This window comes from Temnothorax nylanderi, unplaced genomic scaffold (genome assembly GCF_030848795.1).
Source record: "Temnothorax nylanderi isolate EJ_2023f unplaced genomic scaffold, tnyl_v1.0 TNYL_tig0035_pilon, whole genome shotgun sequence".
Classification (NCBI taxonomy): domain Eukaryota; kingdom Metazoa; phylum Arthropoda; class Insecta; order Hymenoptera; family Formicidae; genus Temnothorax; species Temnothorax nylanderi.
In genome coordinates, this window is record NW_027249097.1 from 462,289 (window position 1) to 476,937 (window position 14,649).

Here is a 14,649-nt window from a genome sequence, read left to right on the forward strand (position 1 = left end):
TTTCGATTTGAGATAAATTGAAGTAACTGAAAATTAATTGATCGAATATTTGATTTAAAGCTATACATTTTTAAGAATACAGTTTTGTTGGACATACATATTTGTTAAAATATGTAATTTTGATATATAATTAAATTTATAACATATGTGCCGAATAAAGATTTTTGTAAAAATAAGATATGTCTTTAATTTATAAGTTTTATTTTTAATTTAAAAAAACTTGAGTCAAACACAATTTGTATTAATGTTTGTTGTAAATTCAATAAATTAATTTACTGCAAAAATTCCGATTTATTTCTGTTCCTGCATTGGAATCTTCATATGTCACTCGCGACGATTTCTGCTCCAGTTCTGCACGCGAGGCAAAAGCAACTCGCAGGCGCTTGCGTTTCAGATTCTCCCAACCAAGCCGCGAGCCGCAAAAGGTGGGGAACGTGAATCCGGGAAACAGGTACATGCCGTGACGTTTATTTCTCAGTCGTAAGTCGACGCGTCTCAGGTGTAGTACGTCTGTGTTCAGCTACGGCTGTTGAAGGTATCTCCTACGACCGGCGGCGATCGAGCCAGCGTTATCTCGCGAGGAGAATCAACGTCATCGTCAGCTGTTCTCGTCTCTCGCTGACGATATTTTGCCTTATTTGCGGACTTTTTACTGGTATCGAGTAAGTAAATTTGTCTTGTAAAGTCAAACATTTTTACTGTGATGACCGGTAATTATGTGAATACATTATACATAATAATTTCTCATGAAAACGAAATGTTGACATCAATATCTGAGAAAGAGTGATCTTATCACGTTATATATTGTTCGAGAAAGCATATATCATTTAAAGTTTGTTATTATTTCTTGAACGTTTCCTCGAACGACACATTCTGTTCGAACGACAAAGGCTATGGATTTTCATTTAGTTTTTCGGACTCTACGTCACATCTCAAATAGTCAAATTCGTGACTATAACAACTCGGTGTCGATATCTATCATTGTTCGACTACATCGAGACTTGAGTTATTGTTATGGGCCGTGCTGTTATCGATATTTCAAAAATTACTCTCTCATGTAAGAACACTGTCTGATTAGACTTCGCCGGGAATACACGCGCTCAGCTTTGGTCTCGAACGAAACTCTCGCCATGCAGTCCTCGCGCTGCCAATTAGTTATCGCACGGTTTAAGTGTGGCGAATCGAGATCTCGCGTGCTCGCTGTTGTTCAGTGAATTCCGAATTGAAGTAAAGAAGCGTTTTTAAATTTTAAAGACTTCGATGAAATTATATCCCTTTCTTCGATCGGCAAATCAATTTTTTTAGATTCTTTAATGTTTTCGTGTTAATTGAAAGCACATCTATCCTTTCTAAAAAAAGGCATGTTAAGTCGATAGTCGAATTTATTGTTGCCGCTTTTCCGCGATGCTGATTGGTTTTCTCGCTGCGCTTACTTCATTTGCAGCTGTCATCGTATATTTTGACAGTTGTGTGTATCAAGAAATTAATAGTGTAATAGTAATAGCATAATGTTAAAGCTAAATAGCGCGCGCGAAGCGCGCGTCTGTGGTGCTAGTCTATATAAATTTGCTATATTATTATAGTATTGTTATTCTTAACAGAACTGCTAGTTATTACTTATAGACTTATATTATGACATATATTAAATTCGGAAATAATTATTTGTTTCTAACATAACTAAAATAATCAATTAGATAAAAAAAAATTTTTTTTTAATAAAAAAGAAAAATGTGCTAACAAATTTTTAAAGATTTTCTCTTTAAAGCTGCTTAACGTAACTATAGTAAAAATAGGTATTTTTATCACATGTATTATCGTCAACGAATATGATATAATTTAGTGTCGTGTCTGTGAGTAATAACATGTGTATAATTTTATTAGATTGATATTAGAACTATAACAAAGGTAATAACGTCCGTTTGCCACGTTTATCTTTCTCATACATTATTTTAAAACAGATACATATATTTTACATAACTATTTATTTTATTTTTAACTATCTTTTTATAACTATTCACTATTATTTCCAATAACTAACTCATCATAATTTGGTATACTTATTAAGAAAATTGATTTTTTTTTGTATATATCTGATTTATTATCTGCTAATTCTATCGTGTTATATTTATTATCATTTATTTATATAAATTGCGGGGTAATAAAGAGGCGCGAAGAAAAGACACGATTTTTCTTTGCAGGAATCGCGTTCGCTTTCTAAGATTCGCGTTTGTGAATATTTCGCAACCTCTCCCTCCAATTTTGGCGACATCACGACACACGTTTGTATCGTCTGTATATACTCTTATGTATCGATTGCCACTCTACTTTCATTCCCGTATTTGGATAATGAAATGCTACGGATACGCACGTGTACGCGCGTATATCGGTATACACGTATCCGCGTGTCATCTCGATATGGATATACGCGAATATAGTCGACAGGATCGCGTTTTTGCCATAAGTATACATACCACATGATGTCATTTAGGTAGATATAGCATATGACGGAAAAGAGACAAATAATATCGCTCAACGTTATTTATATTCCTCATGAATATTTCTGCGTCATAATGACTTCATTGTATACGTTTCAATCTTATCGATCAATAAAATTAATGATAATAAATGAGTAATAAATATTAACGAAAAAAAAGGTAAATATAAGAAGAATTTCGAGACGAGTAAGCTTGACTGCGAGTCATGTAGAAGATACAGCTTTAATATTTTACGATATACTCTTGCATTTTTTCCGAGACGATATTTCTCTGCGTTTTTTAGTCTTTTCCTTCCTTTCGATGACATAAGAAGTTCGGTATAAGTAAAATGTACTCGATCACATCTGCCATGACATGTGTGAATGTGTGACTATTACGCGAATCAGTCATTATAAAACATTATTTCATCGTGGGTGACGCTTATTTAACTTCGTAGTATTCTTCGAATTTTTTTCATTGGTCATGTAAGATCTGGATATGATCTAATACGAACAACGCCGCTATGCGCGTGCAATTTATATGCATTTTTAGCATTATGAGAGAGAAACAGAGAGAGAGAGAGCGTTTTGAAAAAATATCTATTTATGTTAAGATAAAATATATTATCATTTTATTTATTAATATTTATTAATATTATTAACATTTATAATCAAAATGTCTGTTCTTTTTTATATTAATTTTGCAATGCTGAGAAGAACATAACAAAATATATAATGTTACTTCTCAAAATTTTAAAAATGTTAAATTTTGTATATAATCTTAGAAAAAGTATTAGATCCGGAACCTTTAGGCCCAAAATTGGATGAAAATAAATTACTTTGAAATGTGAAAAGTTATCCTAAAGAGGACAAAAGTTTGGACAGGTTCTAACGGGAAACTTGAAGATCACGATAAAATTGTAAGTTGCTCGAAGTTTAGTAGAGCTTACAGTGATGCATTTTATGCATCAATGATTGGCATGTATAACACGCTACTTTGCATCATAAGTAAGTATCATGAGTCATCATCATCATCGTCATCGGCAACCGTATATTTGGGCACTTTTGAAGCTCTCACTCTCTGCTTTGGACCAGAACTCGGGCGGTGGGCGATCGCCGCGAATGCCCATCATGGACATGCTCTTATATGGTTTGCCATGAGTCGTCTCTGTGCGTGCCCCCGAGACTTCGAGGTCGCCTTCATTGCATAATTCATGGACGCCGTGTACACGCGTTTCACTGTCTACTCCAGAAAGAGTCCCGTTTGTTCGAGAAGTTCGTATTGAAAATACAGACGCGCGTTTTAGTTACCGGGATCCATTTAAAATATCCACATGCGCTCGGGAAATAGAAAATCTCCGGTATAGCTCAGGTTCCTCGAAGACGATATTTTTGAAAAGCCAAAGCATGTTGAAAATATCTACGTGCAAAAATGACATTTGAGCCATTCTTATATCGTAGAACAATTATTTTTTATAGTTAATGCAATTATACCTTTCTACATTTATTATAGACTATTCCCTTCTCGTCACAATTGTAAGGCGAGTGATCATATTTTAAATTTTGACAGAGAAAAAGTAACCACACACTCCTACAGGCAACATGGTCGGAATGACACAGAGACCTTGGACGCCTACAAAAAGACGAGGCCCGATTGCCGCCGAATACAGCAGTCCGGGACCGGCCTGCGTAACTCTACCACCATTAATAGGTATTTAAATTATATCTACACTTCACAGAAATAGTAACTATCAACTAGTATTATTAATAAATAATCATTAAATTGGCTTTATTAAAAATAACTCTCTCTGTACGTGTGCTTTACTTTAATTTATAATTGTATAATAATTAAAAATTTATTATATCTTATTTTGTCTTTTCTGTAATATTTATAATTACACTTTTCATACAATGCAAATACTTTGTACAATTAATTTTGTATAATTATATTCAAAGTGTATAATCATATAAATTCTCTTATTTTTCACATTTATTTATTAAAGCTATTCATTTGAGATCGTTAATCTTTTGAGAACGCTTGATAATCGGATGTTTAAACAAATTTTTCAAACTCATAATTACATTTATTAGTTTTACATAACTCTTGACGGTAATTTATAGCCTTCTTGTTCAAAAACATGACAAGAACGATTTCTTTATTGTGGGAATTAATTTGTCGGCAAAATTCCTGAGACGCAGTTGAACTTATTAATTAGCATATCGTTACAACCATCATCTGCATGATTGCATCCGCGATCATTATGTATTTATGATTTACGAGCTGCGCGCAACAACGGCGTTTCATAATTAACGGAACAACAACCGTACTTCCGCACTATAATAATAATGTTGCCTTGTGACTTTTTACGATTCTTTGTTTAAGTTAATAAGTATTTATCAGATCTCCTGTGATAATAATTATACGACATAATGCTTTATTATACAGAAATACTTTGTAATATTCGTAGGAAAAACAGTTACAGATTCCAAACGAGAAAGGGCACCAGCATTCTCCTTCGGCAGCAGGTAAAACTGATAATTTAAGTATGAATTTTACATTTAAATTTAATTTGTCAATTTAAATTGTTATTTTATAAATTGTTTCATAAATTTTAATACTGTAAAAATACTGTACAATCCTGCAGTATATTTAAGAAAACGGAGTTGTTTGTCGGTTTGTCTCACAGCTCTAAAGTACGCTTTATGATTTTCTAATTTAAAGCAGCAATGTGTAACTTAATTTTACATGCGGTCTCACATATTGCAAATTTTTCAGACATGCAACGAAAAATAATAGCGCTGGACCTGGTCCTGGGCAATATAATGTCTCTGGGCTTAGCGCAAAAGGTAAATATATGATACAAACAAAATTGGATGAACATGAACAAAATACTTATCTAAAATTTTACCGGAAACTTTTCCAAAAAAATTGTTAACAATTAGATACACACTATTTAAATAATTTAAATAGCATGTAAACAAATGGATTTATTTAAATTATTTAACTAGAACATTTATTTGAAATAAGTAAATAAGTAAGCGATAACTATTATCTTTTTCGTGTTGAAATACGATAATATCATCAAGGTATTAAGCGCAGTGAAAGCTTATGAATGCGTGATTGCTTCGCAAACTTGCAAGTTCCGTCGGCCGAGATATCGACCAAACTCCAAACCGCCGATATTCCATAAGAATGATACATTTTAATGGCCCGTGTTCACGAAATTCCTTCGCTTCGGGCTTGAATAGAACCGGCACGATCGATACGTGTATACAACTTCTTCAGACTCGACCTGCTTTGGATAATAATGTACTTTAATTTATCAAATCACACAGTAATTTTCCATTAATATTTTTCTTTATTTCTACATCTTTTTAGATTTTTTTTACCGGTTAGTTTTTGAGAATATTTATATTTATTTAAAATCAAGGTTTCTTAATGAGTTTAATAAGAGACACAATGCTGCATATCAATTATCAACAAAAATAATTACTAAAAATGTTAAAAACTGAATAATATTCAATGTATAAAGAATATCGTACTATAAGTACCTTCAAAATATTTTCAAAGTACCTTTCCTTTTCCCTTTCTCTTTTTTAACGCACAAATTAAATTCACGTTAATTAATTAATAACAAATAACAAATGACACAGCAATAATATCACAACTTGAAAATCTTGTAGGAAAGGATGCCGCACCTGCCGTGTCGCTGTACGGTCGAACGAAATCGACAAAACCGGAAATTACCCCAGCACCAGGCGATTACAATCCGCAAAAGGCGGAAAAGATCATTTTGGATAGCTCGCCGAAATATTCCTTCGGCGTTAAAACACAAATCGAGAAGGTCAGCTGTACACCTGGTAAGTTTAGATCTACACAATACAATTTACAGATTTTAATTGACCAACAATCTACATAAAAACTTGGAAATGGTGCGCGACGTAAAGCCGAAAGTATATTACGGCTGTATGAATATTTTTTATTACAGAGTTAATTCATTTAAAAAAAGTACTTATATCTTTTTATAGAAGATGCGTTATTAGTCTCATATGATTTCATTTCACATATGATAATTTTTATTTTTTATTGAAAAAGTTTAAAGCTCTGCTAAATTACAACCCCTTTAGAGACTACGTTATAATTACAGACATAGCTCGTCTGTGACTACCACGGTAGACCTAATCCATTGTAACTATTACAGTAGTCTGTAAATATCCTAAAATAACTGCTAATCTATAGATAGTCTACGGTAATTACTCTCTCGCCAGAGAGAAAAGGTTTCTAGACTGTGATGTATAGAATAAATATGTATATTATCCTCTAATCTATTACAATAACGTACATACTTGATTAATCAGATAGTCTGTAAAATAACTGCACACAGATTATCACAAAGGTATTGTCGATAAAAATTTTAATTGTTGTTTCTGAGAAATCTTGTTACAAACCGATAATTAAAAAGCACCACTTACGTCGTATACTCTTATATTATATCAATCTACAACAAAAGTACGAAAACATATGTAAATATTGCATCTCGATCATAGCACCGAGCGATTATCGCGCTGAAATCGTGAATCTCTGCAGAGCAGCAGCGTTCAGTTTCGGGATAAAAGCTGTGTTGGAAAGATCGAGTTATATGTCCGGTAATTATATAGTCAATTAAATACATGTAGCCGCGATCTGAGTATTTCGTGTGCTAATAGCAATTCTTGGCAAAATAATAAGAAAGATGCACAGGTTCAATGCGATAATACATGGCTAAACAGAACGCTGCAGGAAATTTAGCATGTTGATCGCAATGTCGTATAACGGAATCTACATGTGTCATAACAAAATAAAAATGCATTTCAAAGTGCATTATCTTAATCGCTTTTAATATCGCGTATGTGATAATTACTGAATGTCATTTGATTTCATCCATTTGAAATAATTATCTCGTTTTGATTACACGAAGAGTATTTATCTTTATTGATGGATTATTTTTCAGAGCTCTAAATATTCTAAAAATTTTCTTAATAATTAATGAATCACACAAATCGTATATATAGAGAAATGTATCATATTATATTATTATATATCGATGCAATAATGTTTAGGAAAATCGATGCCACCGCAACTATAAATTGGCGATTAGCTATGGGACTTCGTTTGAGGATTAATCGCATCAAAAGTCGATTATTCAAAGCTATTATCACCGAAGAATTAACGCTTAGGTACAAAAACGTGGTTTCTTTAAACATATAGAAGCATTAGGGCTCACGTAATCATAGCAATACAAACTGCTAATAATTTTCAGATTTTTAAGCACTGTAAATTTCTCAGAGTGGTATTATGATTACAAAATCGTTGGAGTAACAATTTTTTTTCTTCATTGTCAGTATTCCACCTTATGCCTCTGAGTATTTAATTTCTATCCTTAAAATCCACAGCAATTAACTATGCACGTGTGGCGTTTAGAATGTAGCTAAAAGTAATTGTGTGTGAATAATATAGATCGATTAATGTAGTGATCAAACAATGTAAACAAAGAGTAATATTCTCGTAATTCGATATTTAGAGATATGCAATGCGCGCTAAATTGATAGCTGACACGTAGTCGCATATACCGTATAAAATTGATAGCGTAGTGTCGCTTATCGCCGTAAAGTATATTGTTGCATGTCTCGCGATATATGTTGAATTCCCGTACGTATCTCACACCGTTAATATATCTTCCCTTCACGTGTGTTAATACATTAAGAGACTTGTCAGTGATGCAAATAGAAAATCGCTGGTACACCGTGGAACTTGTAAAATTTATCGACAAGTGTCTAGCTCCAGGTACTTATCGTCCCGAAAAAACGAGGCTGGACGGCGCGCCGCAGTTCACGTTCGGAGTTAAAACGCCGCTCGATAAGCCGAGCGATACGCCAGGTATAATACAAAACGAAACAATTTAAAAGATGAAAAATTAAATTAAAATTCCATTAAAACTCCAGTCTCAGATAGAAACAAGTGAGCACGTACATAGATCCTTGGAGGTTTTGAAGAAATTTTATTATTTTCGCTCGTCAGAGCGAGTCTCTCTCTCTCTCTCTCTCTCTCTCTCTCTCTCTCTCTCTCTCTCTCTCTCTCTCTCTCTCTCTCTCTCTCTCTCTCTCTCTCTCTCTCTCTCTCTCTCTCTCTCTCTCTCTCTCTCTCTCTCTCTCTCTCGTATAATTTTATTTTAATTAAATAAAGAAAGTGCTATCCTGCTCGGGCTGGATCTTGGTAGCCTAATAATAATATTGCAGAAAGGTCCAAGTTTAAACCCTAGCTAGGGTGATACTTCTCACAATAAATTCTTTATGGTAATTAAAAAAGATGCTTACATTAGCATCAAAATGTAAATCAATTATCGATTTAAGTATATGAATTTACTGTTCCAACGAAAAATTGTGTTTCAAGCTCGATAAATAATCTAGTTTGATAAAACGATTTTTGTGAGTTAGAAAACGTATAAAAATTTACACAGAAAAAGTACAAAAATTTACACAAAAATATATTATTAGGCTATCAAGATCCAGCCCGACCGAAGATGACATTTTCTCTATCGAATTGTAAGATTTATATCGGTCCAATTTCACTTATTATTGTTAATTTTATTTAATTTTATTTTTATAATAAAAGTAGTTCTATGAGATTGGAGAATACCAGTTAGAAGTAATTAATAGACGATACGCGATGCTCTCTCGTTTTGAAATTTTGAAGAGAAAAACAGACATTTTATTTATAATTTCTTTATGTGTACGGTGTGTTAAAAACACTTTGTCTATATTATAACGTGACCCTTCTTTTTTTCCAATGTAGCGCCTGGTACATACAGTCCAGAGAAAGTGAATTTGGAGAAGGGTCCGCAATACAGTTTAACCGGCAAAAGCCGAATCGAGAAGTGCAATGGAACACCAGGTATGTGAAGATTCGTATATCTGTTTCCGATAAGCATTCATGATTTTTTCTATTTAAAAAAACGGTGACTTTTTTTCGATAGCGCCTGGTGCGTATTGTCCCGAAAAAATGAAATTAGATCCATCACCGCAATTCAGTTTTGGATTAAGGCCCGCTGTGGAGAAACCGAGCGATACGCCAGGTATGCAGTATGCACAATGAATCATTTATCATAGAGAGAAAGTGTCTCTGTCGAATGTGTATTTTTTTATTTCAGCGCCCGGTACATATAGTCCCGAAAAGGTGAACTTGAATAAAGGGCCTCAATACAGCTTGAGTGGCAAGGGACCAGCCGAGAAACTCGCCGATACTCCAGGTATGATAAAGTTGTGATTTGTTATTTGTAGGCATAAACTTTATATGCGAATCGTAATTTGTGACAAAAAGGTGACCGAAGTACATTCTAACTTTTTTTCTTTTTTTTTCTTTTTCAACTTTATTTTCAGCGCCCGGAACGTATTGTCCCGAGAAATTTAGATTGGACACCATGCCGCAATATAGTTTCGGAATCAGACCTTCTTTGGAGAAACCCAGCGATACACCAGGTATAATTAAAGCACGTCGTTAATAATACGTAAACTGCTATTGTATATTTATTATATATTTGTGTGCCGTTTGCAGCGCCTGGGACATATAGTCCAGAGAAAGTGAATTTATATAAAGGGCCGCAGTACAGTTTGACTGGCAAAGGGCCTGCCGAAAAGCCTACGGATACGCCAGGTGTGTAAAAGCTGCAAAAGCAAATTGTTTGTAGATATAATAATATGGTAAAACGATTTTCAGCGCCTGGAGCGTATTCTCCGGAAAAAGTAAGATTAGATAACACGCCGCGATATAGTTTCGGCATTAAACATGCTCCGGATAGATCTAGTGACACACCAGGTAATATGTGTATACATATATATAATTAGTTTGCAGCAGTATTGCCATTGCGCATGATTGTTACTATATTATTCCACATATTCATTTTTATCTTGCAGCACCAGGTACCTATAGTCCGGAAAAAGTAAATTTGGACAAAGGGCCGCAGTATAGTTTGACTGGTAAAGGACCCGCTGAAAAACCTGCGGATACGCCAGGTGTGTAAAAATTGAAAAAGCTCCAAAATAAATTGTTTGTATAGATATAATAACATAATAATATGATTTTCAGCGCCAGGAGCGTATTGTCCGGAAAAAGTAAGACTGGATAATACGCCGCAATATAGTTTTGGGATTAAGCACGCACCGGATAAGTCTAGTGACACACCAGGTAATATAATACATATTTATATATAATTATTTTACAATAGCATTGCGCACGATTGTTACTATTATTCCACATATTCATTTTTATCTTGCAGCCCCAGGTACTTACAGCCCGGAAAAAGTAAATTTGGACAAAGGGCCGCAGTACAGTTTGACTGGCAAAGGGCCGGCTGAAAAGCCTGCGGGTACGCCAGGTATGTAAAAATTGCAAAATCTCAAAAATAAATTGTTTGTAGATATAATAACATAATAATACGGTTTTCAGCGCCCGGAGCGTATTCTCCGGAAAAAGTAAGACTGGATAATACGCCGCAATATAGTTTCGGAATTAGACATGCTCCGAATAAACCTAGTGATACGCCAGGTAATTAAGATTCTGTTTGTGCAGAAAAAAAATAGATTCTTATCGCGCGCGTTTACTTTTATTTCGCAGCACCTGGAGCTTACAGTCCGGAGAAAGTAAATTTGGATAAAGGGCCACAGTATAGTTTAACTGGCAAAGGGTCTGCGGAGAAATCCATCGATACACCAGGTACGTAAAACTGCTTATAAAAAATACGTAGTTTTTAAATATATTAATATAATATTAAAATGTTTAGCGCCTTGCGCGTATTCGCCCGAGAAGGTAAAATTGGATACTACACCGAAATACAGTTTTGGACTTAGAACTCCTCTGGACAAACCCAGCGACACGCCAGGTAATTGATTGATTAATTTATTATTTATACTGTTATTCATATATTTTATTATTTATGTAGCACCTGGCGCCTACAGTCCAGAAAAGATAAATTTGGACAAAGGGCCACAATACAGTTTGACTGGCAAAGGATCCGTTCCGAAAGCCAACGATGTTCCTGGTATGTTTTAGACGTTATTTTTTTGAAATGCAATTATGACACTTTTCATCGTTGGTGTTTATTTTTTGTCGTAGCACCTGGCACATACAGCCCCGAGAAGGTGAATTTAGACAAGGGGCCGCAGTACAGTTTGGCCGGAAAAGGGGTGCCGGAAAAATTAAACGACAATCCAGGTGAATGCCATGTCACCTCGATAAACTTTAATCGAGACACATTTCTTTGACATACTATTAACATGCGAAGAAAAAAATTTAATGAATAATTATAGTAGACGATATTAATTTATGATTGCCTCGCCTATAGGCCCAGCTGATTACAAACCAGAGAAAGCTCTAAATCTGGAACATAAACCTTATTACAGTTTTGGTGATAGGAAATCTTTGGATAAACCTAGAGATACACCAGGTAACGGTGTGGATTAACTCGCGGTGTGGATTAACATTGCATCTTTAGCGATTCGCGTTTTCTAAACGGGCTAATGCGCGTAAAAGACATGGAAAAGACGATAATAAACGATATGATTTTCTGATTGCTTTTGGTAGGCCCAGCCGATTACACTCCAGAGAAAGCTCTAAATCTGGAACATAAACCATATTTCAGTTTCGGTAATAGAAAACCCCTACACAAGTCCCGCGATACACCAGGTAATGGTGTGAGTTAACAAAAAAAAAACTAATGGATCTAATAATGTAATATGAATGAGAATGTAATAATTGGTACGAAAAATATTAATTTCTGATTGCTTCGGTAGGCCCTGATAGCTACAATCCAGAAAAAGCTCAACATTTGGAACATAAACCTTATTTTAGTTTCGGTAATAGAAAGCCCTTATATAAGCCTAGCGACACACCAGGTAATTGGTGAAGGAGGAAATTAATGTTAATGTTGGAAATGTTAATTGGAAATGTTAATGTTACATTTTTTCTGACTTGGGGTTTATCGTGAAGTCTTATACATGAATTATTGCTGTGCGCATCTAAAGTAGGCATGTCATATTAAAATGCTTCTTCGACCTTGTCCCACTAACCGTTTGCGGAAGAAACAACTGTACGTAATACTGTTAAGATTAATGCCTGTAAGAAAGTAGAAAAAATGAGATAGATATCGATACCAGGATTCTGTCGCTGTGCTTCGACTTTTTAACATTTTAATTCGGTTTATTTTACGCGGGATTGTTGTAATAAACATGTGTTATAGATATATGTGTATAAATGTAATAAATGTGTGATTATTATATGTCGTTTTTGTTCTTTAAATATGTGTCATAGTACTAGTATGGTGCCTAGTAGTCTTATGCACGGAATAAGTGTAATAACCGGAATTAATACTTTTCGAGAATATACAGAAGCATTTTACAATTCATTTTGCAGCTCCCGGTACATACTGTCCCGAGAAAATAAACATGTCTAAGTCGCCGCAATATAGTTTCGGCGTTAAAACCGAGATGTACGAGAAGAACACTGTGCCAGGTGGGTTCTATTATTGTCATTCCTAATTACTTTCTTGCATTAATATACTAACTTGAAATATAATTCTTATAATTTATTAATCTATAATTTATTTTATCTTTCGATTAATATTCTAGGTCCTGGCGAGTACAGCCCAGAAAAGGCAATGCTTTTGTTTGAGAAAGCGTTGCAATTTACTTTCGGTCTCAGACCACCCGCGAGCAGACCAAACAACATTCCAGGTAAATAATCAATTCGATCTATGATAAATATGATATTGCATGTTAAAATATGTTACGTAGCAGCAATTTTATTCGCGTGCATTGACATGCATAGAATACAGAATTGCAAAGATTAGTTCTTCACTAGTAGTTCGCTGTATTTAATCATTTTGTATCGCTTCCTTGATAATTTATTCGCACACCTTATTACACTTCGTGAAATATTTAATAAGATGCAAACCTTCGTCAGAGATGTAATTTTACATGAAGATATCCTATAAACTATATTACAAAAAAAATGCGAGAAAAAAAGAAAGAGTACGACGTAAATGGTGAATGAGATTACGTATGAAATAAATGTAATAAAAAACAATATGTTAAATTCTGAGAAAATAGATCGATCAAATTTCAGCGCCCAATATCTATAACATCCCCTCCGCTCTCGGCGGAACTAAGGAGGGTAACAAGAAAGCGGCACCCGCCTATTCGATGTCCGGTAGGCAAAAGGTCTTTACGGACGATCGTGTCCTCGTACCCGGGCCGGGCGCATACGAGACAATTAAACCGGACACGACCAGAGCGAAGAGCCCAGCGTACAGCATAAGCGCGCGTTTTTCGCTGCCTGACGATCACTCGCAGATCCCAGGACCAGGAGCACACTGTCCGGAAAAGGTATGTAAAACAAAGTAAAAACAAATTTCAAAATGTATAAAAAAAATAGAATAGACGTAAAATATAATAGATATATAAAACATACATAATACATAGAGTATAGTTCTAGTAACACATTGTTTGAATTCAAAGATATAACGTAACGATATTCAATAGTATATAACGTAATACAATGACAATTAAATATAATTGATTGATGTAATCACTATTGTATTTCAGGTGCTTCTCGACATTCCCCCGGCGCATACATTTGGCATCAGGCATTCAGCGTACATTTGTAATTTAAAGGACGCAGTTTATTAATTTATCAATTAGTGACAACTGGCAATTTAACGACTAAGACGCATTCTTTTCCATTACCTGACACGATCAATTAACGAATCTTAGAGATAGGCAAGTTTTATTTTTTATTTTCTTTTTTTGTTTCTTCGCTTTATTATTACTAATTCCGTAGAAAAAATACATCGACAGAATAAAGAAATATATATTATGCTTAGGCAGAACTGTTATGCTATATAAAGCAAGGAAATTTAGGCTGCGATCCGATTCACGCTCACAGCGCTGAAAGCATCGCTCTATCTTCGTTTGATATTCGATGTGCAACGAAAAACAGAATGATGCTTACAATGCTGTGAGCGTGAATCAGACCGCAGCCTTAAATACATTAAAATCACTGTAAACAATCGTTTTTTCTTAATGAAGCGTTTAATGTAAAATGATAGGTACTAATTTATTTTCTCATACAATAAGTCTGCAAATCC

At 34.5% G+C, this 14,649-nt stretch overlaps 1 protein-coding gene across 9 annotated transcripts; it reads left to right on the forward strand.

Moving 5' to 3' along the window:
- Positions 1–471: 471 nt before the first annotated feature.
- Positions 472–14,607, forward strand: LOC139770977 (uncharacterized). 9 transcript variants are annotated; one of them, XM_071703328.1, is made up of 28 exons: positions 472–662; positions 4,044–4,184; positions 4,942–4,999; positions 5,250–5,320; positions 6,158–6,334; positions 7,022–7,120; positions 8,292–8,390; positions 9,306–9,404; positions 9,487–9,585; positions 9,661–9,759; positions 9,890–9,988; positions 10,065–10,163; positions 10,227–10,325; positions 10,424–10,522; positions 10,596–10,694; positions 10,786–10,884; positions 10,956–11,054; positions 11,124–11,222; positions 11,290–11,388; positions 11,449–11,547; positions 11,622–11,720; positions 11,851–11,952; positions 12,090–12,191; positions 12,299–12,400; positions 12,918–13,016; positions 13,133–13,237; positions 13,629–13,888; positions 14,108–14,607. In XM_071703328.1, the coding sequence occupies exons 2-28, from the start codon at positions 4,076–4,078 to the stop codon at positions 14,189–14,191; spliced, it is 2,853 nt and encodes a 950-aa protein (XP_071559429.1). In that variant the 5' UTR covers positions 472–662; positions 4,044–4,075; the 3' UTR covers positions 14,192–14,607. The 9 variants fall into 9 exon arrangements, with proteins under 9 accessions (XP_071559429.1, XP_071559430.1, XP_071559433.1 ...); XM_071703329.1 differs by having other exon boundaries at positions 4,951–4,999; XM_071703332.1 differs by lacking the exon at positions 12,299–12,400.
- Positions 14,608–14,649: the final 42 nt, after the last annotated feature.